Source organism: Anolis sagrei, chromosome 3 (assembly GCF_037176765.1).
Source record: "Anolis sagrei isolate rAnoSag1 chromosome 3, rAnoSag1.mat, whole genome shotgun sequence".
Taxonomy (NCBI): Eukaryota; Metazoa; Chordata; class Lepidosauria; order Squamata; family Dactyloidae; genus Anolis; species Anolis sagrei.
Window position 1 is genome coordinate 129,768,822 of NC_090023.1, and position 22,964 is coordinate 129,791,785.

General features: G+C 38.2%; 1 protein-coding gene across 1 annotated transcript; it reads left to right on the forward strand.

Moving 5' to 3' along the window:
* The first annotated feature begins 80 nt into the window (after window positions 1-80).
* On the forward strand, window positions 81-20,681 carry DIS3 (DIS3 homolog, exosome endoribonuclease and 3'-5' exoribonuclease). The gene is made up of 21 exons (XM_060769412.2): window positions 81-492; window positions 2,706-2,863; window positions 3,304-3,497; window positions 4,065-4,138; window positions 4,725-4,889; window positions 5,382-5,552; window positions 6,387-6,500; window positions 6,591-6,728; window positions 7,214-7,360; window positions 8,505-8,621; window positions 9,484-9,585; window positions 10,070-10,134; window positions 10,446-10,530; window positions 11,438-11,565; window positions 12,568-12,654; window positions 13,219-13,375; window positions 13,924-14,138; window positions 15,209-15,377; window positions 16,595-16,753; window positions 17,814-17,936; window positions 20,163-20,681. The coding sequence occupies exons 1-21, from the start codon at window positions 241-243 to the stop codon at window positions 20,229-20,231; spliced, it is 2,889 nt and encodes a 962-aa protein (XP_060625395.2). The 5' UTR covers window positions 81-240; the 3' UTR covers window positions 20,232-20,681.
* The last annotated feature ends 2,283 nt before the right edge of the window (window positions 20,682-22,964 follow it).

The following is a 22,964-nucleotide window of genomic DNA, read 5'->3' on the forward strand; positions in this document are numbered from 1 at the left end:
GGAAACGTCAGGCCTGGCTCTCTCGGGACGTCACATAGGCGGTTCTCCAAACGCTTTCCAAAGGGAAGACGGGCTTCTATATTTTTAGGTCTATGTTGCCCTTCTGGCCTAGCGCTCTTTCTTTGGTGGGCAGTACCCCGCGCAGTGCATTCTGGGAGTCTCTTTCGCTTTCAGAGAGTAGAAGGGAGGGGGAGAGAGAGCCGGTCAGTCAGTCAGCTAGTGAGTCGGTTGATTGCGAGGATGCTGACCTCGCGCACGTTCCTGAAGCGCACGCGGGCCGGCGCCGTCATGAAGGTGGTGCGCGAGCACTACCTGCGCGACGACATCACCTGCGGGGCGGCCGCGTGCGGGCTCTGCGCGCCTCGGGAGGAGGAGCAGGAGAAGGGGCCGCCTCGCCAGGCCCTGCTGGAGGCCCAGCCCAGCGGCGCCGCCAGCAGCCTCTGCCCCGGGCCCCACTACCTCCTCCTCGACACCAATTTGCTCCTGCACCAGGTAGGACACGAATCCTTCCAGTCAGGACGGAAGGAATGGAGTTTGGCCCCATGGCTTGGCGGTATGGCATCCAGGGAGTTGTATTTTCACAAGGCCTCTTCGGCCTCACAAGGCACTTTGGTCTAGTGCAGGCATGGGCAAACTTGGGCCCTCCCTCCAGGGGTTTGGGACTTCAACTCCCACAATTCCTAACAGGCATGGGCAAACTTGGGCCTACCGGCTGTTAGGAATTGTGGGAGTTGAAGTCCCAAACACCTGGAGGGAGGGCCCAAGTTTGCCCATGCCTGGTCTAGCGCCTCCCATGTTTCCATAGTGTGGAACCAGGGCAGTTCAAGTTGTGTCAAAATGAGGCCCCATCTAGCATATACCCCAAATTATCAAAACAGATAATCCCCATTATCTGCTTTGAACTGGATTGCATGGGTCTACACTGCCATATAATCCAGCTTGACTTGATTTTATATGACAGTCTAGAAGGGGCCTGGGCCATCATCTGTTGGAAAGGATTGGAAGGCTCTCAGTCTGATTTTTCAAGATTTTCTCTTCTCCTTTGGAAAGGTAAACCCTTTCCTGTCTTTGGCCAGAAAGAGGTTCAGTGTTTTCTAAGAAAAGGTTAGGAGACCAGGGTTCCATTCCCTGCTTGGCCATCCAACATATTTATATTAAAAATTTTGTGTTTTTGTTCTGAAACTCTTTAAACTACAGAAAAGGAGATTGGCCCTGGATATGAGGAAGAACTTCCTAACTGTGAGAGCTGTTCAGCAGTGGAACTCTCTGCCTTCTTTTGAGGCTTTTAAACAAGGCTGAATAGCCATATTTCAGAGGTGCTTTGAATGTGATTTTCCTGCTTCTTGGCAGAATGGGGTTGGACTGGATGGTACAGGACACCTCTTCCAACTCTATGATTCTTACCAGTTGTAAAATCATTATGTGATCACCTGTGGTTTATCTGCGGTAAGGTAGTCAATGATTCTGGAGACTAGGGTTCGATTCCCTGCCTTGCCATCCATAAAAACCCACTGGGTGATCTTGGGTGAATCAACACATGTTCATCTCCAGAAAGCCCCATGCTAGGTTCATCCATAAGTCAGAAACAACTTGGAAGACTTCCAACAACAGCAACAGGGACAGCGTTCTGTTTCTTCAAGAGCTCCTAACCCCCCCCCCCCCCCCCTGGCCTCCTCTTTCCTTTTGAAAGGCTAATACTTTCCTGTCAGAAAAAAGGTTCAGCCATTTCTTAAAAAAAGGTCCATTCCAACACAATTCCACGCTGTGCTTCCCCCCAGAAGTCATACATTTCAATTACTTTTGCTGTTATCCAGAGTTGTGGGTTTCCTTGATAAGTCCAGGGACTGTATCTATTGATATGAGGAATTGTACTATATTTTCCCATAGCTAAGCGACTAATCTGTATTCTTCAAGTCATGTGAATGTGGGATAGCTGTGTTTATTTTGTTTTTAAAATGCATATTTAAGTACTATCTTAATATTAAATTGTAGCGATGGGAATGTGGAGTGAACACAATATTGAAGTCACATGTTTAGAATGAGGTACTGGCTTAAATCAGCTGAATTCCTGCATGAATAATGTTTACACTATATCCAATGTGTCAAATAAAAAGATGTAATAAGTCCAGGAATGTATCACCTATGGATATAAGGCCCAGAAAGCTCAATGAAATGGTCACCATCAGTCACAGACATCTTGGTAACAAACAACAGCCACAACAAATTGTTTCATTATCTGATCTGATATTATTATACCTAAATTTAGCTGATTAATTCTGTTGTGATGTGAGTGGGCGACTATGATAGGTCAAAAGTGGCATACATTGCCAATACTGAGCATCAGAGTTTTTAAATTTCATTTTTATTTTTCAATAACACAATAACCTTCCAGATTCCTATGACAAACTCCCTGTAGTTACCTGTCTGAAATGTCTTAATAGTTTGATCAAACATTTTTGTATGTATTTGGGTCTTGGTTGAAAACTTTTAAATATCATGCGTGTGTTCATGTAAGTGTATGTACTGTACTATGACAAAATGGATTGAAACTTTTAAAACACATGTGTAGAATAAAGATATATGAACAGCAATTTATACTTCAATGAACTATATTGTATACCTGAAGGTCCATTATGTACATCGCTAATCTTGGTTGATAGTGTGTAAGTGTTATAATTTTTTCATGTGGTATATTTTCTTTCTAGATTGATATTCTTGAAGATCCTGTTATTCGAAATGTTATCATTCTTCAGACAGTTTTACAGGAAGTAAGAAAACGAAGTGCACCGGTGTACAAGAGAATAAAAGATGTGATAGCTAATCCTGAAAAACATTTCTATGCCTTCACTAATGAACATCATAAGTAAGTTTGTAAAGTTGTATTCTCCTTTGTTATGTAGTACCTTTTTCTTACAAACAGATTAGCACTCACTTTGTTGCAATACAGAGAATTTTAACATAGCTCCTATGCATGGATGACATGCACATTTATGAAGGTTTCCATTGTTGTCTTCACGTTTTTGTAATGAGGAGCCCCCGCTGAACTGCTGAACTTACTGACCGAAAGGTCGGTGGTTCGAATCCGGGGAGCAGGATGAGCTCCCACAAGCTCCAGCTTTTGCCAACCTAGCAGTTCGAACATGCAAATGTGAGCAGATCAAAAGGTACCGCTTTACTATGCCATTTAAAAAAATTGAATATAGATTAATATTCTGTGTTCCAGTAATATATATGCTATAGGCATTCTTCAACTTCTTTTAAAAAATTGGTAGCTAAATTGTTCTTCTTTCCTTACATTTCCAGAGAAACATATATAGAACAACAACAAGGGGAAAATGCAAATGACCGCAATGACAGAGCCATCAGAGTAGCGGCAAAATGGTACAATGAACACCTGGCAAAGTTACAGACTGAAGAAAAGATTACAGTTATCTTGCTCACAAATGACAGAAAAAATAAAGAGAAAGCTGTAGAAGAGGGAATAACTGCTTACACATGTGAGTCTAGCCTTCAGCAAGAACACTTGCTTGCACACTTTGGCTGAGGTTATGTTTTATTTTGGTAAGAAGGAGTGTCCAATGGCTAAATGGCTGTGGATTGAAAGGGTTTCAGTTGATGACAGTAAAAGAAAGGAGAATAGTCAAAACAACACTGTAATGGTATTAATGGGGAACTGCTCTAGATTTGTCAGCCATCTCTCCCCTGGACCTTAATGGACTATACTCCCCAGCTCTCCAAATGGCAAACCCTCCCAAGATTTCAGGGACACAAAATGCATTTTAGATATAAACCTTACGCCAGGCTTAGACCGCAAAACAATTTTAATAAACAAAGTAGCCAGTGTGTGATTTTCTGAGAGAGGAATTTTTCTAGATTTCAGAAGTTTGGATGGGGTGCCAGGTCTGTTTGTGGAGTGAGGGTGCATGTCCTTCATTTGAATGTTTGCCGGTATCTGTTTATACTATAAACCACTCTGAGTCCCTCGGGGAGAAGGGAGGAAGATAAATAAAGTGTTATTATTATTCATGGTTTATGATTGCCATTTTCATTTTATTGTTCTGTAGGTGAAGAGTACATAAAGAGCTTGATAGCTAATCCTGAACTTGTGGATCGACTTGCTTGCTTGAATGATGAAGGGGTATGTTTCCTTAACGTTACTTTTCAGTGAAAATTTTTAGAGCATGAATAATACATAGTATGGCTTTCCAGTGTGTTGTATTTTATTTGTTATGAAGGTTTACAAAATGTGTCTTATTTTGTGTTTCCCCCCCATAAAGTTACAGTTGAATGCTATATTGTTGCCTGCTGAGCTGAAACGTCTGTTCACGTTACTTCTTAAACTTTTCCAGATAGCACCCTTTTTGGCCTGAGAAATGTTTATGTGACCTGGGTGTATAGGTATACAAAATAGTATAAAAATCAAACATTTGGTGAGAATAAATGAACATTTGCAAAGTTTGCTAAACAGACTTATTTTCCTTTTTATAAGGTACAACTGAGGCACTTTCTACAGTCTCCAATGTAAACACTGCACAACAGATTTGTGTAAATGTCTAAAACAGCCCTAGGTGACATTCAGAAAACATGTATTGTTGCCAGTTTGTTTTTTTTTTTTTGGGACCCTAACACTGAGTTCAGGTGACCCTATTTGTAGTTGGGACCCACAGTTTAAGAAGCAGTGTCCTAGCTAACCATTTCTTTGTTTGTGTATATGATTCTTACAGAATGAAATAGAAAATGGAAGGATCATTTTCTCAGAGCACCTTCCACTTAGCAAATTGCAGCAGGGTATAAAGTCTGGCCTCTACCTTCAAGGAACATTCAGAGCTAACAGAGATAATTACCTTGAAGCTACAGTTTGGGTTCATGGAGATGGAGACCAGAGAGAGGTTTGTTGCATGATTGCCTGTGAATGTCTTTCCTGGATAAAATATGTATCTTTTTGTCTATGGGTGCTATCATCTGTATTTTTGTCCCTTTAAATGAAAACAATACAGGATGGGAAGAGTGGCAGGAATTAAGTGTACATTTTGTTTTTATTTAAATCTCTAATGATTTGAATTCTAAAAATTCTTTCTTGTGACTAATTCATGTTAAGATTGATGGGGCTTCTAAATAAGCATTCTTGGGTTCATGTTGTAAGATACACCAGTAGATCTTATATATGAATACTGCTTGATTTTTGTTTCCAACACTTCATCATGTGCCATTTTGTATAAGCTTCTTTCACTTCAATCTCTCTTTGAAGGCATCATTTCAAGACTATGTGGTTAATTTAGTTTACAGCCAGGAATTTCTTGGCTATTTTTATTAGATTATTATGTGATTTCATAATCTTTCTTTATTAATGTTTAATTTTTTTTAAAAAATTATGATGACAGGTAATAGTACAGGGATTGAAAAACCTAAACCGTGCAGTGCATGAGGACATCGTAGCAGTGGAACTTTTGTCCAAAGATGCCTGGACTGCACCATCCTCGGTGGTCTTACTTGATGATGAGGGTCAAAATGAAGAGGATGACCAAGAAAAAGAAGAGGAGAAAGAAAGCAGTGTATGACATGAACATGCCAGGTTTCTCTCTTCTTCAACAATTCTTTGTCTCATTTGTGCAGTGAAATCAGCCATTAGTTATGCATGCATCCTAGTTTCATTTTGTACTTGGTTACAAGGAAGATGTGAATATCAGATTAAAAATGCCTCAGACTTTTCTGCATTGCTGAAAATTCATCCTGAGGATTGTTCTTAAAATATTTATTGTTTAGGTTTTAGTACCTGTGGGAATGGACTTGAATGTTTGGAAATGTTTGGTGAATCCTTTTAGATAGGTTCTCACTAAAATTCCCAGATTATGAAGTGTGTGTGTGTGTGTATATATATATATATATATACACACACACACACTGCATACATAAAACACACAAAATTTGTAAAATTATTTTCAATTCCTTTTATTAACATTACAGTTTTCCCACCTTAATATAGAAAAAATTCATAGAGATATTTATTTCATTCTCTGATATTCTTTGGAAGGTACTAGCTTGAAACTTTGACGCATAGAAATCTTACCCATTTGTCTTGTTTTCTTTTAATAGTCCCCACTCTCTTTTAAGTTATCTCTTTAGTTTTTATTGTTTTTCTGATGGAAGCATAATTCTTAACATATCGCATTTACAGCAAGTTCATGTTCTTATTGTCAGTACAATTAAAAATATGGATCTGGTCTTGCTTTGGATTGAATCATAAGTGATCAAGGTTTACGCTTAAGTGATGTCATAGTGTAGCCTGTGACATGAGATGTGATGATTTTAAGATTAGAGCAGAACATATATTAGCTGCCTGGTTTTCAAAGTCAGATGCAGATGTTTTACATCATTTTTAAATCTAGCTAAAGACGTCTGTGAGCAAGGCTATGTTGCGACCAACTGGCAAAGTGGTGGGAATTATAAAAAGAAACTGGAGACCTTACTGTGGAATGCTTTCTAAATCACAAATTAAAGAGGTAAGAACAACATTCATTGCAAACTTAATTTCATTGTTGGTTTTAATTCTTAATTTTAATTTTAATATAACACACTGCTGCTTTTTCCAGTCAAGGCGGCATTTATTTACACCAGCTGATCGCAGAATCCCTCGGATTCGAATAGAAACAAGACAGTCTTCAACGCTTGAAGGACAAAGAATAATTGTTGCCATTGATGGTTGGCCCAGAAGTTCAAGATACCCTCATGTAAGTTTGAAATAAAACATACGTGTTCTTTGCTGTCTCTCAAGGTCAGCAAATCAGCTTGCTAATCCAGTGGCTATGGGAGAAAGCACAAATGATTTTCATGAAATGCATGCATGGTGTAGTTGGCTTTGTGTTGCTGACACAGCCATTTCTCAGATCCTGTCAATTTGTCACTATTCTAATTCCACCTACCATGGAACCTGAGGTGTTCTGATCCACATGCATAGTAATTTATTGTACTCGATTAGCAAAACAGCCTGAGAGTATGTAGTTTGTGAGAAATTTTCACTATGTTAGCTCTGAGTCATTAAGTTTACTGTTAGCATCACTGATATTGGATCTAAACAACTTAGTTTTTTTGGGGTTTATTCCCAAATTAGTGCACATAGTTTGGAACTCAAACAGGCCTTTGCTTTTAATAGTTTTAATATTATTTTTCCCCAAAGTGGTTCTGTTTCAAAATATTAAGAAATATTTTGTTCCAGGGTCATTTTGTAAAGAATCTTGGAGCCGCTGGGGACAAAGAAACCGAGACTGAAGTCCTGTTGCTTGAGCATGATGTCCCTCACCAGGCTTTCTCACAGGCAGTTCTCAGCTTCCTTCCTCAGATGCCCTGGAGCATTACTGACAAGGTACCAGAACAAAGTAAAATAAAATATATGCAAAAAACCTAATTAATTAGTCTACAAACAGACTTCAAGCTTGTAATGAACAACTGCTTTACATTTTACTAGAATTCTGTAAGCATCTGTTTAAGGAATTCTCGGAAAAATATTTTTGCCTACCCAAACTTGATGTTCACAGCCCTTCTACATCACATGAATCAAACACTAGGCCTGTGGGCCAAATCCAGATGCTTGACTACAACTACTGTATTCCTCATCATTAGACATCATAACTAGAGCCGATAGGTTTCTCTTCAAATCATATAAATCTTTCGCCTAAAGATAGGAGTCATGATACAGTAGCATCTGGAAGGTACAGTTTGTTCTGTTTAGTTAGGAGAGTGGGATTTAACTTTAGATACAAGTCTTGTGGATATGATGTCTGACATTAAAATGCCCTTTAACTTTTCCCCAACCTCAAAGCCACAAGAGCTGTTGGGTTGTCTGCATGGTGGGAGTTGTTCAGTGACATCTGGAGACTCAAATTGGATAAAAATTAAAGAACACTGACCACTATGTTAAAAAAAATTATAGTTGGCCATCTTTATTGACAGATTCAATGGCCCTTTGAAAGCAGCCATAAGGCTGATGTGGCCCTCAGTCAAAATGAGCTTGCCCACCCATGTTCTATGCTAAGCTGTCTTTATTTGAGGGATATAATGTAATTAAAGGCAGACAGGAGTGGGAAAAAGTTTTATAAATATCAGATTCCACTCTTTTTTTGAATCTACTGTGTTATTACTTGTGCTTATTTGTGGTCCATCTTTTAATGTACTATACAGTTGGCCCTTTACATTCCTGCAGGTTAGGGGCAAAGGACCCCTGCAAATGTGAATATCTACTGGACCCCCTCAAAGGTGGAGAGGAACCAGTAAACTGTTTCTGTTCTCTTGTTTGGCCATTTAAACTAAGGTTGCACACAGCTATACTTTCCTAATGGCTCATGTCAGCCTAAGCCAAAATTATTTTTCTTAAGAATTTAATGTGTCACAAGATTATACCTCAGAGATTTCATGGTTACTTGTTCTAATAGTCAGTTTTATTTTAATTAGGAAAAGCTAATGGTGAAAACTTAGTTTTGTACTAATTTTTACTTGGGGAAATTTTTCAGGACATGAAATTTAGAGAAGACCTGAGATATTTGTGTGTGTGCAGTGTGGATCCTCCTGGCTGTACTGATATTGATGATGCATTGCACTGCAGGGACTTGGAAAATGGCAATCTGGAGGTACAGTCTTCTGAAATTGTCATTAATGTACACTTTTATATATTAAAACCGTCTGCTACATCTTGTGTATTCTTGTGTATTCTGTATTCTGTTTTCAGTTTGAAGAATAAAAACCCAGCTGTAGAAAATAACATCCATAACCCTCTAAGAAGTAGATAGTTTCTTCTCATGTGGCTGCATTGCCCACATTCTGTACCATGTCTTATGTAACTGGCAATTTTTCAATCAGTTAAATTCAAAGTACAGCAGGGGCAATTTTGTATGATGGTTGCCTTGCTTGTTCTTTTTTTCTCCTGCAACCTCCCATACTGCTGAAACCCTTTAGTGCAGTGATTCTCAACCTGTGTGTCCCCAGTTGCCTTGGCTTTCAACTCCCAAAAATCCTTAACAGCTGGTAAACAGACTGGGATTTCTGGGAGTTGTAGGCCAAAACACCTGGGGATCCACAGATTGAGAACCACTGCTTTAGTGTTTCTATAAAATATTTTTGGGGCCAATGTGGGGGGGGGGTGGAGTGGAGGAAGGGAAGAGCACCATTCTTCTCCCATTTCACAATTAGCAAATGTTGAAACCTGGAGAAGTACAGGAAACTTGAGCTTAGAGATGGGGTGAAGATCTGTATTTATTTACCTGTTAGTCTCATTGAAGTCCACGGGAATTTTTGCTAAGATGGCATGTATTGGACTACAGTTTATCAAAGATTGCACCAGTTACCCATAAATACTGAGCTCTAATGACTTTAGGTAGAGTAGAACATGTAACCAGTATGAGAATAATAAAAGCACTTCACAGATCACTTAAGATAGCCAGAGTTTCTATAAAATGTATATTTGGAAATACTGAATAATCTTTTATTTTCTAGGTTGGAGTACACATTGCAGATGTCAGCCACTTCATTCGACCAGGAAATGCTCTGGATCAGGAATCTGCAAAAAGGGGGACAACTGTGTATTTGTGTGAAAAAGTAAATTTTCTAATCTCTAGGGTTTTTTTTCTGTTGTAATTCGTTTTATTTTCTTCACAGACCTAAACTATATTCTAACTTTGAAATAACTTGAACTGAAGACATAGATCATGGTTGCCCTACAAATGGCATTGGGAAGGGAAGCTGTAGACATGTGTCTTCATGCTTTTTCTAGCTCAAGAAAACCTGTAGTGGGATTTTCTTGACAATATTTGTGTGTGTGTGTGTGTGTGTGTGTATGCCTTTGTCTTCTTCTGAGGCTGAGAGAGTGTGACTTTGCCCAGGGTCACCAGCAGATTTTCATGGCTGAACGGAGATTTGTACCCTGGTCTCAGAAATCATAGCCCAACATTTAAAGCAATCCACCACATTGGTCCTAGGGAAGCTGAAGTCAGAAGTAAAAGATTTCCATAACAAAGTATTGCTAAAGGATTACGGAGTAATACAGTTGGCATCAATATGTCTATTTGTTTTGTTTTTACAGAGAATAGATATGGTTCCAGAGCTGCTTAGTTCCAACTTATGTTCCTTGAGATCCAATGTTGACAGGTAAGCATTCACTTAAAAAAAACCCCTACTAGCCAAGACATTTACTTCGATTCAGTTCTGTTCATTAAATGGAGCTGTTCCTTTCCCACCCCATATATATGTATGTGTGTGTGTGTGTGTGTGTGTGTGAGAGAGAGAGAGAGAGAGAGAGAGTTGTAGCTTCCCTGGGATGGGATGAGATGTGGTACACTTGGAAATAAGTTGCCTGTGAGAACAAAGAGCAATGGTTTGTGCTCAAGAAAGAACACCTTAAAAGCTAGGACAGCTGAAAACATGCTTTCAAGTTTCATCAGTAACTTCTCTTTTCCTAGGCTTGCATTTTCATGCATTTGGGAAATGAATCATAATGCGGAAGTATTGAAGACACGATTTACCAAAAGTGTCATTAATTCCAAGGTATGGTTTTTTGAATTTTGGCGAGCTCTAAAAAAGCTGTAACAATCAGTCACTTAAATGTGTACAATATAGAGCCAGAAACAATGAAACCATATCTCCCATCTTCCTCCAATTTTAAAAAAGGGCAAATCCCATGATCATTTCTTTTTTCATTTCTACCTACTTCCATTCCAGAAGACAGGGCCATATTTAATATTAAGAAGATGGATGGAGAAGAATCCCAAAGAAATAAAGTGTTTTAATATTTTCCATGTATAGCTGCATAACAACATTTTTCTGTGACAGTTTCTGAGAGATCTATTTGCAGTGCTTACAATTGCTAATGCTTGGATGTACTGAGTTAGTAAATAGGGCAAATTGGTTATTACTATTGTCTTTGCTGTTATAAGATGATAAATGGCAAATCAAAATGATAGATAAAAACCTGTATTCAAAAATTGGTATACAATATACAAATGTTCTCTTTTTCCCAGGTGTGAATTACTTGGATCTTTATTTCATGCTCACTTTAGTAAACTACTTATATAATTGTTGATATGTTAAAGTGCCTCAGTAACCTAGCCAAATTATCATAATATCTCAGCCTTATTTAAATTTACATGTTGTAAGAGGAGGCTCTGCAAGCCAAAATATAAAAGTGACATATCAAATATGTTGTTTAATCATTAATCATTTCCACAAAAACAGAGTAGTAAGAAAGCAGGATTCAGATTATCAGAAAAGTTAGTATATTGTGTTATAAATTGTGTGCCTCAAATCAGGTGGCTATGCAAATTGCGACAGTTTTTGCAGGTTTTTTTTTTTTTTGCAGAATTGCATGTTTGAATTGTGCTGTTTTCAAAAGAGTTGCATTTAAGAATGGTCACTTTATATTTATTGTGCCTCATACCCTTTTTTTCATTTGAAGGCTTCCCTGACCTATGCTGAGGCACAAATGAGAATCGATTCTGACACCATGAATGATGATATTACGCTTAGCCTACGTGGATTAAATAAACTGGCCAAAATACTTAAGAAGCGCCGGATAGATAAGGGGTAATTGTTCAGTTTTCTTGTAATGCTGTGCATGATATTTCACTCTTACAGCCAGCTAACATTTGCCAGTGTCATCTGTACTGAAAGAAAACAAAAAATGTGAGATGTGCTTTCGTTTTCAGTCACTGTATATATTCAGCCATCACAGACTTGCCTCTGGAGAAATGCTAACTTTACAGACAAACAGCAGACTGAACCCTTTCAGCAGTATCAGCTGAATCATGGGCAGAAATGACATGGAATTCCAGATGTTGGGGATTTAACTTCCATCAGCAATGGCTAGCATAGCCTGTGGTGAAGGATGATGGGCGTTGCAACCAAGCAATATCTGGAGGAGTGCTGGAAAGAAACCAACTGGAGAACCAGTTCTCTATTGAGTTGGCACATCAAAATAAACAAACTATGAATCACATGTCTACTTTGATTAGCTCAAGAGTGAGCAATGTGTAGTCCTTTGAAGGTGTTTTTAGATTTCTGCATTCTGGAAAAAAGGATGCTTGACCTATACTGGCACAATGAATCAGGCAACACTTTTACATACAAACCCATAACTTCAGGCAACAAAAGGTTGTTGGCCCATGGTTTGTTTAGCCAGTTCCACTGCTACGTGCATTACACTGCTGGTTGGCTTGGAAAAATTGGTATTTGTAGCTACTGTTGTGAAGTTTCTTCAGTTTCTTAGCTTGGTGCTAAGAAGACAGCATGCATCTTCCAGACATTTCCTACTATATATTGCAAGAGCCTGGCTAATTCATATATTTCTGGGTCATGCACCTGGGTCAAATGAATTAGGTTAGTGTCCTGCACTTTCCATAAAACATGTCCGCAAATGTTCTCTAATGCTCTTACTTTCCCCTTGGGAGTTCCTTAGCAAATGTGATGAATATTTGGAAATATAACAGTAAAAATATTTCCTTAGGTTATATTTCCAATTTCAGGATCAATACTTTTCAAAATATGTACTGTAAAATGTTTATTTTGTTAACCTGTGTTACTTTCTAGGGCTTTAACACTTTCTTCACCTGAAGTTCGTTTCCACATGGATAGTGAAACTCACGATCCTATTGATTTACAGACAAAGGAACTCAAGTATGTTCACACAATTCCCAGAACAAAAATGCATTGACTTGTTTTGAATCATGTAACATCTCCACTTAAATTGCATGAACTGCATTCTAAAAATCTGTAAATGTGTCCACTGTTTTCCCATCTATGAAAGTGTTTTCCATCAGATCACTGCACTGGAATCAGGGAAAGGGGAAAGTTAACTCGCCTTTTGCTTCTAGAGATGTTTCAACTACCAGCAGTTCTTCTTCCTTAAAGTTGTGATAACCAGCACAACCACTGTGTTCATTTTGACTTGTGCTCTCTGCCAGTTGTTTGAATAGCTCCCCCTTTTGTTGAGAGTTGATGTATCTAGTTGTTCAGTACTTCATGTGACTAGTCCAAGTACAAGTCCTAACTTGAATCAGGTAGAAAATATGGTTTTTGTCATCTTTGCATCCCAATTTTGTGTGTGTGTGTGTGTGTGTGTGTGTGTGTGTGTGTGTGGAGGGGGATTGGTTTCCTTGTTGCTTACTTGTTGCTTTTGGAGTAAGAATAAAATTAATAATAGCTATTTGGTAACTTAAAATGTAATGTTTCTGTTGGCAGAGAAACCAACTCCATGGTTGAGGAGTTCATGTTGCTTGCTAATATCTCTGTAGCACAAAAGATCTATGATGAATTCTCAGAACATGCCTTGCTGAGAAAGCACCCAGCGCCACCTCCCTCTAATTATGATATCCTTGTGAAAGCAGCAAAGTCTAAGGTAAGTTCTTTATGTAATGTGATCATTTGTTTCTTTCTGTACTTAGCCTTTGAGCTCCAAGAGATCCTAGATGCGGAGTTTGTTTTCAAAACATACCAAATCAAAAAAGAAAAGAAAGATAAGTTATAGGTGGCAGCACATTGTTGGCTAAGGTAGAATATTATGTACAGATAAAAACTAGCAAAATGTATCAAATGACATCATTGAAAAATTGCATTTTATAGCAAAAGAATACATACCCTTGGCATTCTCCCCCCCCCCCCCCCCCATTTCCTATACAGTTTGTTCAGATGGTTTTAGTATCTTTTGGAAACAAGCTCTATATATGGATTCTCTTGTCTTTGTGGAGTTCCTAAGGTACATTCTGTATTTTGAAATTGATTTATAACTTTTGTGTATTTTGGAGTTATTTTATAACCTTGAGGTTCTATCTGTCCTCTGAAGAGCTGAAAATACGTAATACTTCCGATTCCTGGATTGCATCTGCATATATTCAGCAATGCATATGTAAACTATGGCAGACTTCTAAGCTATTTTCTCTTTCACAGGATTTAGAAATCAAAACTGACTCCGCAAAGGCCCTGGCAGATTCCCTAGATCGTGCAGAATCCCCTTCTTTCCCATATCTGAACACCTTGCTACGTATTTTGGCAACCCGCTGCATGATGCAAGCTGTCTATTTTTGCTCAGGAATGGACAATGATTTTCATCACTATGGTTTAGCAACACCCATTTATACACATTTTACTTCACCAATCAGAAGGTACTGTTCAGTTTTGATTTTTTTGTTTGTTTTAAAAAATAAAAGATATGTTGCTTTCAGCCTGTGGTCTGACAGAGATATGAAGCTTTCAGGTGTTTTTATATTATAGTGAAAAGACCATTTTTTAAAAGGAGGGACAGAGATTTTGGGAAAGAATAATACATATCTAATACCTATTTTCATATCAAATTTTATTTATTCGACAATATAAAATTTCCCATTCATCACTTAAGTTGCTATATTTGTTCAGTACTAAGACACTTTCCCCTCAAAAAAACGGTATGTCTTTAAATTGGAGGTGCTTGTGTGTGTGTGTATGTAGCTTTTTGGTGTGTATCTCACAATCAATGGTATCTTAGAATTGAAGAAATACGGTCGCATATAAAATTGTTTTATTTAGCATATTGTAAAATTTCAAAATATAAAACTTTACTTTCATACTGGCAAAACTGAGTATATCTTAACCTAAAGAGGGCTATAGACTGCTGTATTCTTTATTACTGGAGGGTTTTTCTTGGTCATCTAAGAAGTACAGGTGAAACGAGAGTGAAAACCACCGATAGCATGATAAAATAAAATATATTATTTGGACAAATAGTCCCATTTAATAACAATCTTAAGAGGTAGACAAGGAGTTTATTTCTTTATTATGTTAAAAGCATCATTGAAAATGATGTATTTTCCCATAATTTTCAATAAGGCTCTCCGCCACTTTCTTTTTGTGTGGAAATACTGCTTGGATTCGAGCATTGTATATGCCTACCCTGTGTCCATGAATTATTACTTTGTAACATTACAGATTGTCTTCAATACAGCCCTTTATGTTACGCAATTCATGTCCTTTTCTGTGAGCAGAACTCTGTCTTACAGTTCCCAAAGAAGAAGAATTTAGTAGATGGCCCCTCTAATGTTTTCAAGTTCTTACCTGTTTTTATCTCTCCGTTCTTTGTACAAAGTGAGTGTCAGATACTGATGAAATACGGTGGCCGAATCTAATACAGCTGTTTAGATGCCTGACAAAAGAGGAGAGTGAGCTCTTATTTATCAGTGACGCACATTTTTCCTTACAGATATGCTGATATCATAGTGCATCGATTGCTGGCTGTGGCTATTGGAGCAGACAGCACATACCCTGATCTTACAGATAAACATAAATTGGCAGAATTGTGTAACAATCTCAATTACAGGCACAAAATGGCTCAATATGCACAGAGAGCATCTGTTGCCTTCCACACCCAGGTGAATGGCTTTCGGTTTTGTTCCAGTAATCATATGAGAACTGAATGTAGTAATGTCTGGTTCTTTGTAGTACTATATTTAGGGGTGTATTATTATAATGAGCACTTTTAAAATAGTTTTATATTTTAGTTCTGTCATTCGGTGGGGGGTGGGGAACGACGACAATAATATTGGTGCTTGGAACTGTATAATTCCCAGCTCTTTTTATCTGGCTGCCTCGCCCTCTGTTTTAGAGTAGTCACTTTTATGTTAGTTTTGTGAGGGTTTAAGAAAAACCTTCCTGGTTTAAATCAGTAAGTTTGCCTGTCCCTTTGCCTGGGGAAAGGGAGCCATTATAGATCAGACTTATTACCACCAGGGAATCTTGGATGCAAGACATGTCTGCAGTTGGTGCCAGCAAGATCCAGGCTTGAACAAACCATTTCAAGTCAATTCAACCAATAATTAGTTAACCAAAAATGAATTAACTCCTTGGGCATTGGACACCCCAGAGGCCCCTATACCAGAGATAGCGAGCAAGGAAAACTTTCATTTATTCTCAGTAATCATCCATGACTGGCAGCTTCAGGAACAACCAATTATCCTTCAGATTTTAAGTATGGACTTTGTGGTAAAGAAATCAAGTTTGTGCCTGGATGGAGATAGACTCAAGATCAGTTAGTAAATCATTACCATTTCTCTAAAGCAATAGCATGGACATGGATTCTGTGGGGTTCCTTGCTCAAACAGGAAGGCAATCCAGCATCCCCCAAGCTGACAGAAAGTTAGGACATGTTAATGCTAAAGACATTTAAAGCAGCTTGGGTGCAACTGCACAGTTGGCCTTTTTTTAACTTTTGCCATGTATGTCAGCAAGGAGAGCACCATTTTGGGATATATTGTTGTCTGAGGCCCCATCTACATTATCATATAATGCAGTTTGGAACTGCATTATGCGGTCAGTTAACTCATACAATGTTGAAACTGCATTATATGAGTCATCACTAATTGTGTAATGCAGCTTCAACTGCATTATAAGGCAGTATAGATGGACTTTAATATAAAATTATGAATGTTACAAATATTCAAATTTTGATTAAGATTTAAAGATATATGGGTTTGTTATCCTGTTCTTTCATTTTCTTTATGACAAAAATAATGAGACCTTGTAATATACTGATAATGGTGTGGGTGGGAAAAGTGAAGAGAATTTCTTACAAGTTTATTTTTTCTTTTAGTTGTTTTTCAAAAACAAGAGCGTGGTGAACGAAGAGGCGTATATTCTGTTTGTGAGGAAGAATGCAATTGTAGTTCTGATCCCCAAATATGGGTTAGAAGGCACTGTCTTCTTTGAAGAAAAGGATAAGCCAAAACCATCACTACTGTACAATGATGAGGTAAAACATTTTGACTTAATGGAGTAGACCTTTTTTTTACATGGAAACTGCACTATTCAAAATATGTCTTACAAGTTTGGTGTTTAGATTTATACTAATTCAGACTAGTCTAATCTACCTGAAATGGCAATATGAAACAGAGAGCAAAACCCAGAGAAATTGTTTGGAAACCACCTGTCCTTGACTGATCTCTTTCTTGTGCTCCAAATGTAAAATTCTTTTTAGTTTGAGATACCTTTGATTAAAAAAAAACATTTGAAGTATTTGTTTATGCTATATGAGCATGCTGTGCATCTCTTGGCTAATCTGTTTGAAAGAAGTCATCTGATTGCTTTGATGCATTAGGAGATTCCACCTGAACATTAGGATGAACTTCCTAACTGTGAGAGCTGTTTAGCAATGGAACTCTCTGCCCCAGAGTGTGGTGGAGGCTCCTTTGGCGGCTTTTAAACAGAGGTTGGATGGCCATCTGTCAGGGGTGCTTTGAATGTGTTTTTCCTGCTTCTTGACAGAGGGATGGACTGGATGACCCACGAGATCTCTTTCAACTCTATGATTCTATGATGATGACCTGTATTACTACCCCATTTTAATCCCCATAGGGATTCAAGGCAGTGAACAAATAAACACCTAAGAAAACTTTTAAGATGATGCATTCAAAACAATTAAACATTTGGATGGATACAAAAGTTAAAATTAAAAAAATGTCATTAAAATTACGTTCAGAGCCCACCATCCCCCAGATCCCACCTTCAACGGCCCTAGCAGCATTCCCCTCATCCTTTATTGGTTTGCTTTGGTTCATGTTAAATTGTTTATGTTCTGTTGATCCCAGTTCTGTTGATCCTATGTAAACAAAAGTGTATATGTGTGAAACTAAGGTTTTTTTGTGTGCTTTAGTATATTTTTTTGTTTCTTAAAAGTTAAAACTTGAGATATTTAACTATGCATCTATGCTTCTGGCTTTGAACATTTAATATAAAGAATATGCGATACATATTAGCACATGTTTAATTTAATTTTTAAATGCCTCGTTAAGTCATATTGCCTTGGTTTTTAGATACCATCTCTTACTGTGGAAGGCATAACTTTTCATACGTTTGACAAAGTTACAGTGAACATCATGTTAGATGCCTCCAACATCCAACACCAGAAAATACGTATGGCTTTGGTAGAGCCAAAGGTAGGTTGCTGACAACAGTTGCTTGATAATAATACTGTAGCATGGAAAAGTCCACACATTGTCATAGTCTTAAGTAGATCCTAAAACAGTATATGACATTTGGTGATACGTTCCTGAAGAAAAAAAAACATCATGAATTCTTAAATGTGATGTCCATAAAAGTTCTGAGGTAGAAGACTGAAAATGTTGAGAGGAATAGAAAAAGAGGCATATATACAAGTTTTGATGAATCACCTAGTGAAAGTTGTCCAGTGGAGCAACCATTACATTTATGTGTAGATTAAGAAGTAATAAGATAAAGTTTCATCCTGACTATTTTCACCAGGAATAATTTTACCCCATTCATAAAAATTTGTAATTTGTCCATTGTACAACCTTAAAATTTGTCACATATGTTAGAATGCCTTCTTATATTTGCAGGTTGAGTTCCTTCTTTTTCTATTTGGATGCCCTTCTCACAAAGCTAGATATCAGTAACCTGAGACTCTGTGTGAGATGACTGTATGGCAGCCATGTTGGTGTTGCTCTGTTTTCTGGCCAGCATAGTGGTATCAAAGTAGTTGGCATTTAGACTGTTTTCATGTGACCGTAGGTTTTTCACTTTATTTTGAGAGTAGGAAAGACATTTGTTGCAGAATATCTGATACCATTGGCACGAAAAGGAGAGAGACAGGTGGTTCAGTGCAGTTTTAAATCAATGGATCTTACTTGCTGGTACACAACCAGTCATAATACGGTGGAATATTTTTAGAGTAGGTCTGTGTATAGGGAAGGTTCCTGTGATATATAGTATGTACATGCTTAGAACATCTACCTTGAGTCCTGTGTAAGATACCTGTCAGGAACAGCTGAGGAATTTAATCTAACATCAGAGTGGAAGGTGTTTTATTGGAGGGCACCATGGAGATTCCAGTACATATTGTTTCAATACATTTCATCAAGCAAATACCTGTCTGTTTCCTAAGTATTTCTGGATTACTCCAGGGACCTATTAGGGCTTCCAAAAACTGACTGACTCTTACCACATGAATAGGAGCAATGCATCATCAGCATCAGCATCATTTAATTACTTATTAATCACCCTCCATCCGAGAATGCTCTAGGCGATTTACAGCTAAATTGTAAAAGATAAAATACATATATACAAAAATTAAAAATTAACAGTGATCGAATGCTCTAGTAAAAAGTCAGGTCTTAAGTGCTTGAGTAAAAGGCCCTAAGTCACGCATGGCTCTCATGTAGGGCGGCAAGGAATTCCATAAGGCAGGGACAGAAATAGAAAAAGCCCTGCGTCTGGTCCTTTCCAAGTGCACTTCTCTAGGACCCGGTATATAGAGTAAGTCACGTTGGGCTGGAGAAGGAGAGGCAGTCCCTAAGGTACGATGGACCCTGGCTGTAAAGAATTTTAAAGGTCAGAACTAACATCTTATACAGGCCACGGTACTCAGTTGGAAGCCAATGTAAATGTTTCAGCACTGGTGTTATATGGCATTTCATGGGCGTTCTTGTGAGTAACCTGGCTGCCGCGTTCTGAACGATACGAAGCTTTCGGGTCGTAGACATTGGAAGGCCAACATACAGGGCGTTGCAATAGTCCAGCCTAGACGTGACCGTGGCATGGATGACTGGTAGGGTGCCAGTTGCCTCGCTTGTCGTAGATGGAAAAAGGCCTGTTTGCTGCACACCTCTGTTCCTTAACACCACATTGACTGTCTAGTCCTTCCCCACTGGCAACCATGCATTTGCTACAGACCTTTACAATGAGGCCTTTGATGCATAGGCTGCCAATACATGAGCTAACCTTCACACTACTAGGGTCCTAGCCATCATGGAAACTTCAATTTTTGTACTGATTTTTTTTGCTTTGAGTGCAAACATTTCAGAGTGAAGACTATACCTGAGCATTTTGGGACGGCACTTCGTGTTGTGCCATCCGTTCCTTATGCTAAGAGCACTAGTGGCAAATGTAATGTTTGACCATCTGCCATAACCAGTAAAGATGAATAATGGAAATTGCAGTCCAGCAAGATCTGGAAGGCCACATACCCCCTATCCAAAGCTTGGATTCTGGCATGGTCTTGGTTTTGGTTGATACAAGTAAAGATAGCATTTGTGCATTGAAATATAAATAGATCTAATCCTATTCTTTGAAGCTCACTTGTAAGTTTTCAACAGATTGTTAAATTGTCATAATATTTGAGTCTTATATTCTTATTTCTCTGTTAGGTACCAGGATGTAGTGTTCCAAGCCAAAATCGTGAACCAGAAAAAAAGAAGAAGAAGCTGGGGAAATAATTTTGTTACACCATTTTAGAGATTTTCCCGCTTTTAAATTATGTTTAAAGAAAAAAAAAACTTCTATAACTTTTTATACAGTTTTAGAGTTTCCTTAAAAAAATTGTACCTGTGCTTAAACATTTTTACCAGTATTCTGATACAATGACATTTTAAAATGCTAGTCATGTATTGTATTAAAGGCCTCTGTGCCAAAAATATGTGATCTTTTGGGAATTCCTTGGTTTGTCTGCAGAAAGAGAGAAAATGATGAGTTTCAATATGGAACATTTTGTGTGTATTTCATCTCTGGCAGTTAGAATTGCATCAACTTCTAATGTTTTCCCTTGTACATCTATTGCTTTCTTGATATATTTGTCTGCTTTTTTTTAAGAAAAGGGGGCACTGGTGCCACTACTATTCCTATAAAATGTGGACATTATATAAAAATAAATATACATCAACAACAAAGGCTTTTAACTTGCACAACACCAAAGGAGGAACACAAGAGCAAGTGGATATTCTATTTATACTAAACTTATATTCTAAAGTGTAACATTTCATGTCTGCTGGGACATAGCCAAAGAAGTGGGCTCATGTTGGCTTAAAATAGCAACTGATCTTGTGTTAAATGTTTCTGTTTTGTACAGATTTCAGTATTTGTCGTCATTGGGGACATGTTTCTCAACCTTCCTAATGCTGCGACCCCTTAATACAGTTCCCTCATGTTGTGGTGACTCCCAACCATAAAATTATTTTTCATTACTACTTCATAATTGTAATTTTGCTACTGTTATGAATCATAATGTAAATATCTAATAAGCAGGGTGTTTTTTCTATCACTGGATGGAATTTGACACAAATACTCAATATGCTCAAATTTGAATATTGGTGGGGTTGGGGCGGGAATAGATTTTGTCATTTGGGAGTTGTAGTTGCTTGAATGTATAGTTAACTTTCCGAACTCGGAGCATTCCGAACTCCACCAATGATGGAACTGAACCAAACTTGGCACACAGAACTCCCATGACCAAGAAAAAATACTGTGTTTTCTGATGTTTTTGGCGACCCCTCTGAAATCCCACTCGCAACCCTCCCAGGGGTCCCAACCCACAGGTTGAGAAACGCTGCTCTAGGCACTCAACTTTTATGGCCTTGTGGGCAATCATTATTTATTATCTGTATCCAATTACAGAATGACAAGCAATATATTGTGTAGTAAATTAAAGAATAAACCCTTCTGATTTAATAGATATTCTTCCCAATAACTCCAGTATCAAATGAAAGCTTAGTTAAGTGGTTTTAAACCTCTGTGGCACATTTGTGTGCTGTGAAAGTTGCATACTTATCTTACAGCAAGTTTTTCTCTTTACTTCGGCCTCCCCCTTCCTTTGGTGACTACCCCTTAGTTTGAATGGGATGCCATGCTCCCCTGCTATTGTCTGAGAAGTGGAGAAGCCAGCAACATGCATGCACTGCATGTGCCACATACACTCTCCCAATTCCCACCTGTTTCACTCAAGGTGACAGTAAACATCACTACCTGATGTGGCTGAATGAGCTCTTTTTCCTCCTTCCCCATGAAGTACAACATCCTGTTTGGAGTGAGAGGAAAAGGAAGAGGCTATACTAATTTCATTCCTTTCTTATCACTTTCATTTCATGAAGGAAAGAGGTTCATCCTGTCCAAGCTTGACAATTGTTGTTGCCTCACGACTCACAAAGATTGCAAATGGAGAAATGGGTGCAGATCTGAGGCAAGTGAAGATGGCAATGCTGTTATGAGGCCAACAAAAAGGTGCTAAAAGACTTTTGCTCCTCAGATAAACTGAAGAGCTGATGTCTATCAGAAATAAAAAGCAGTTTAGTGATAAAGACAAGACATAAATAAAGTTGAATTTACTGGGTTTCTGTGCATTTTCTGACCATGTTCCAGAAGCATTCTCTCCTGACATTTCGCCCACATCTACGGCAGGCATCCACAGAGATTGCGAGGTCTGTTGGAAACTAGGCAAGTGGGGTTTATATATCTGGTGCATCCAGGATGAGAGAGAAAACTCTTGTCTGTTTGAGGCAAGTGTGAATGTTGCAAGTGGCTACCTTGATAGCCTTGAAGCTTCAAAAGCTTGACTGATTCCAGCCATGAAAGCCTTCAACAACACATTGATGAGTTTACTTAATGTCATTAAATACAATTACAAGACTTGTTTCTTAAAATTAATCCTTAAACATTGATAGTATGCCTTGACTAGCTTAGTATCAATGTGTTGTGAGATTAAAAAGTTGAAAGCCACTGCCATATATTGTTGTCATTCTAGGAAACTGAAAATGTACCCTTCCAGCTACGTGGGGTTGCACCCTTCATTATGCTTTGCGAGGACAGAATACAGGACTGATACTGTGTAATTATTGATCAGGATATGGGTGTCATCCTCATACAGAGGTTCATTGCTTACACCATTGTACAAAACAGATCCATAATTCCCAAATACTCCAAAATGGTCTTCATATGCACATATATACCTATATTACAAAATACCTTGTCTCAAACATTTTGGATAAGAAATATTTAGCTTGTAACCTGGCAACCTACACAAGATCTTCCCTTCCCGCTTTCCACAGTACAGAACTAGTTAGTTATCCACTAGTATACCAACTGGTGAAGGGGAAACCTAATCCATAAACTACCAGCATACCGTATAAATTTGTAATAAGGTTCATAAAATAGATTACTACTCCACCTGAACACCTGGC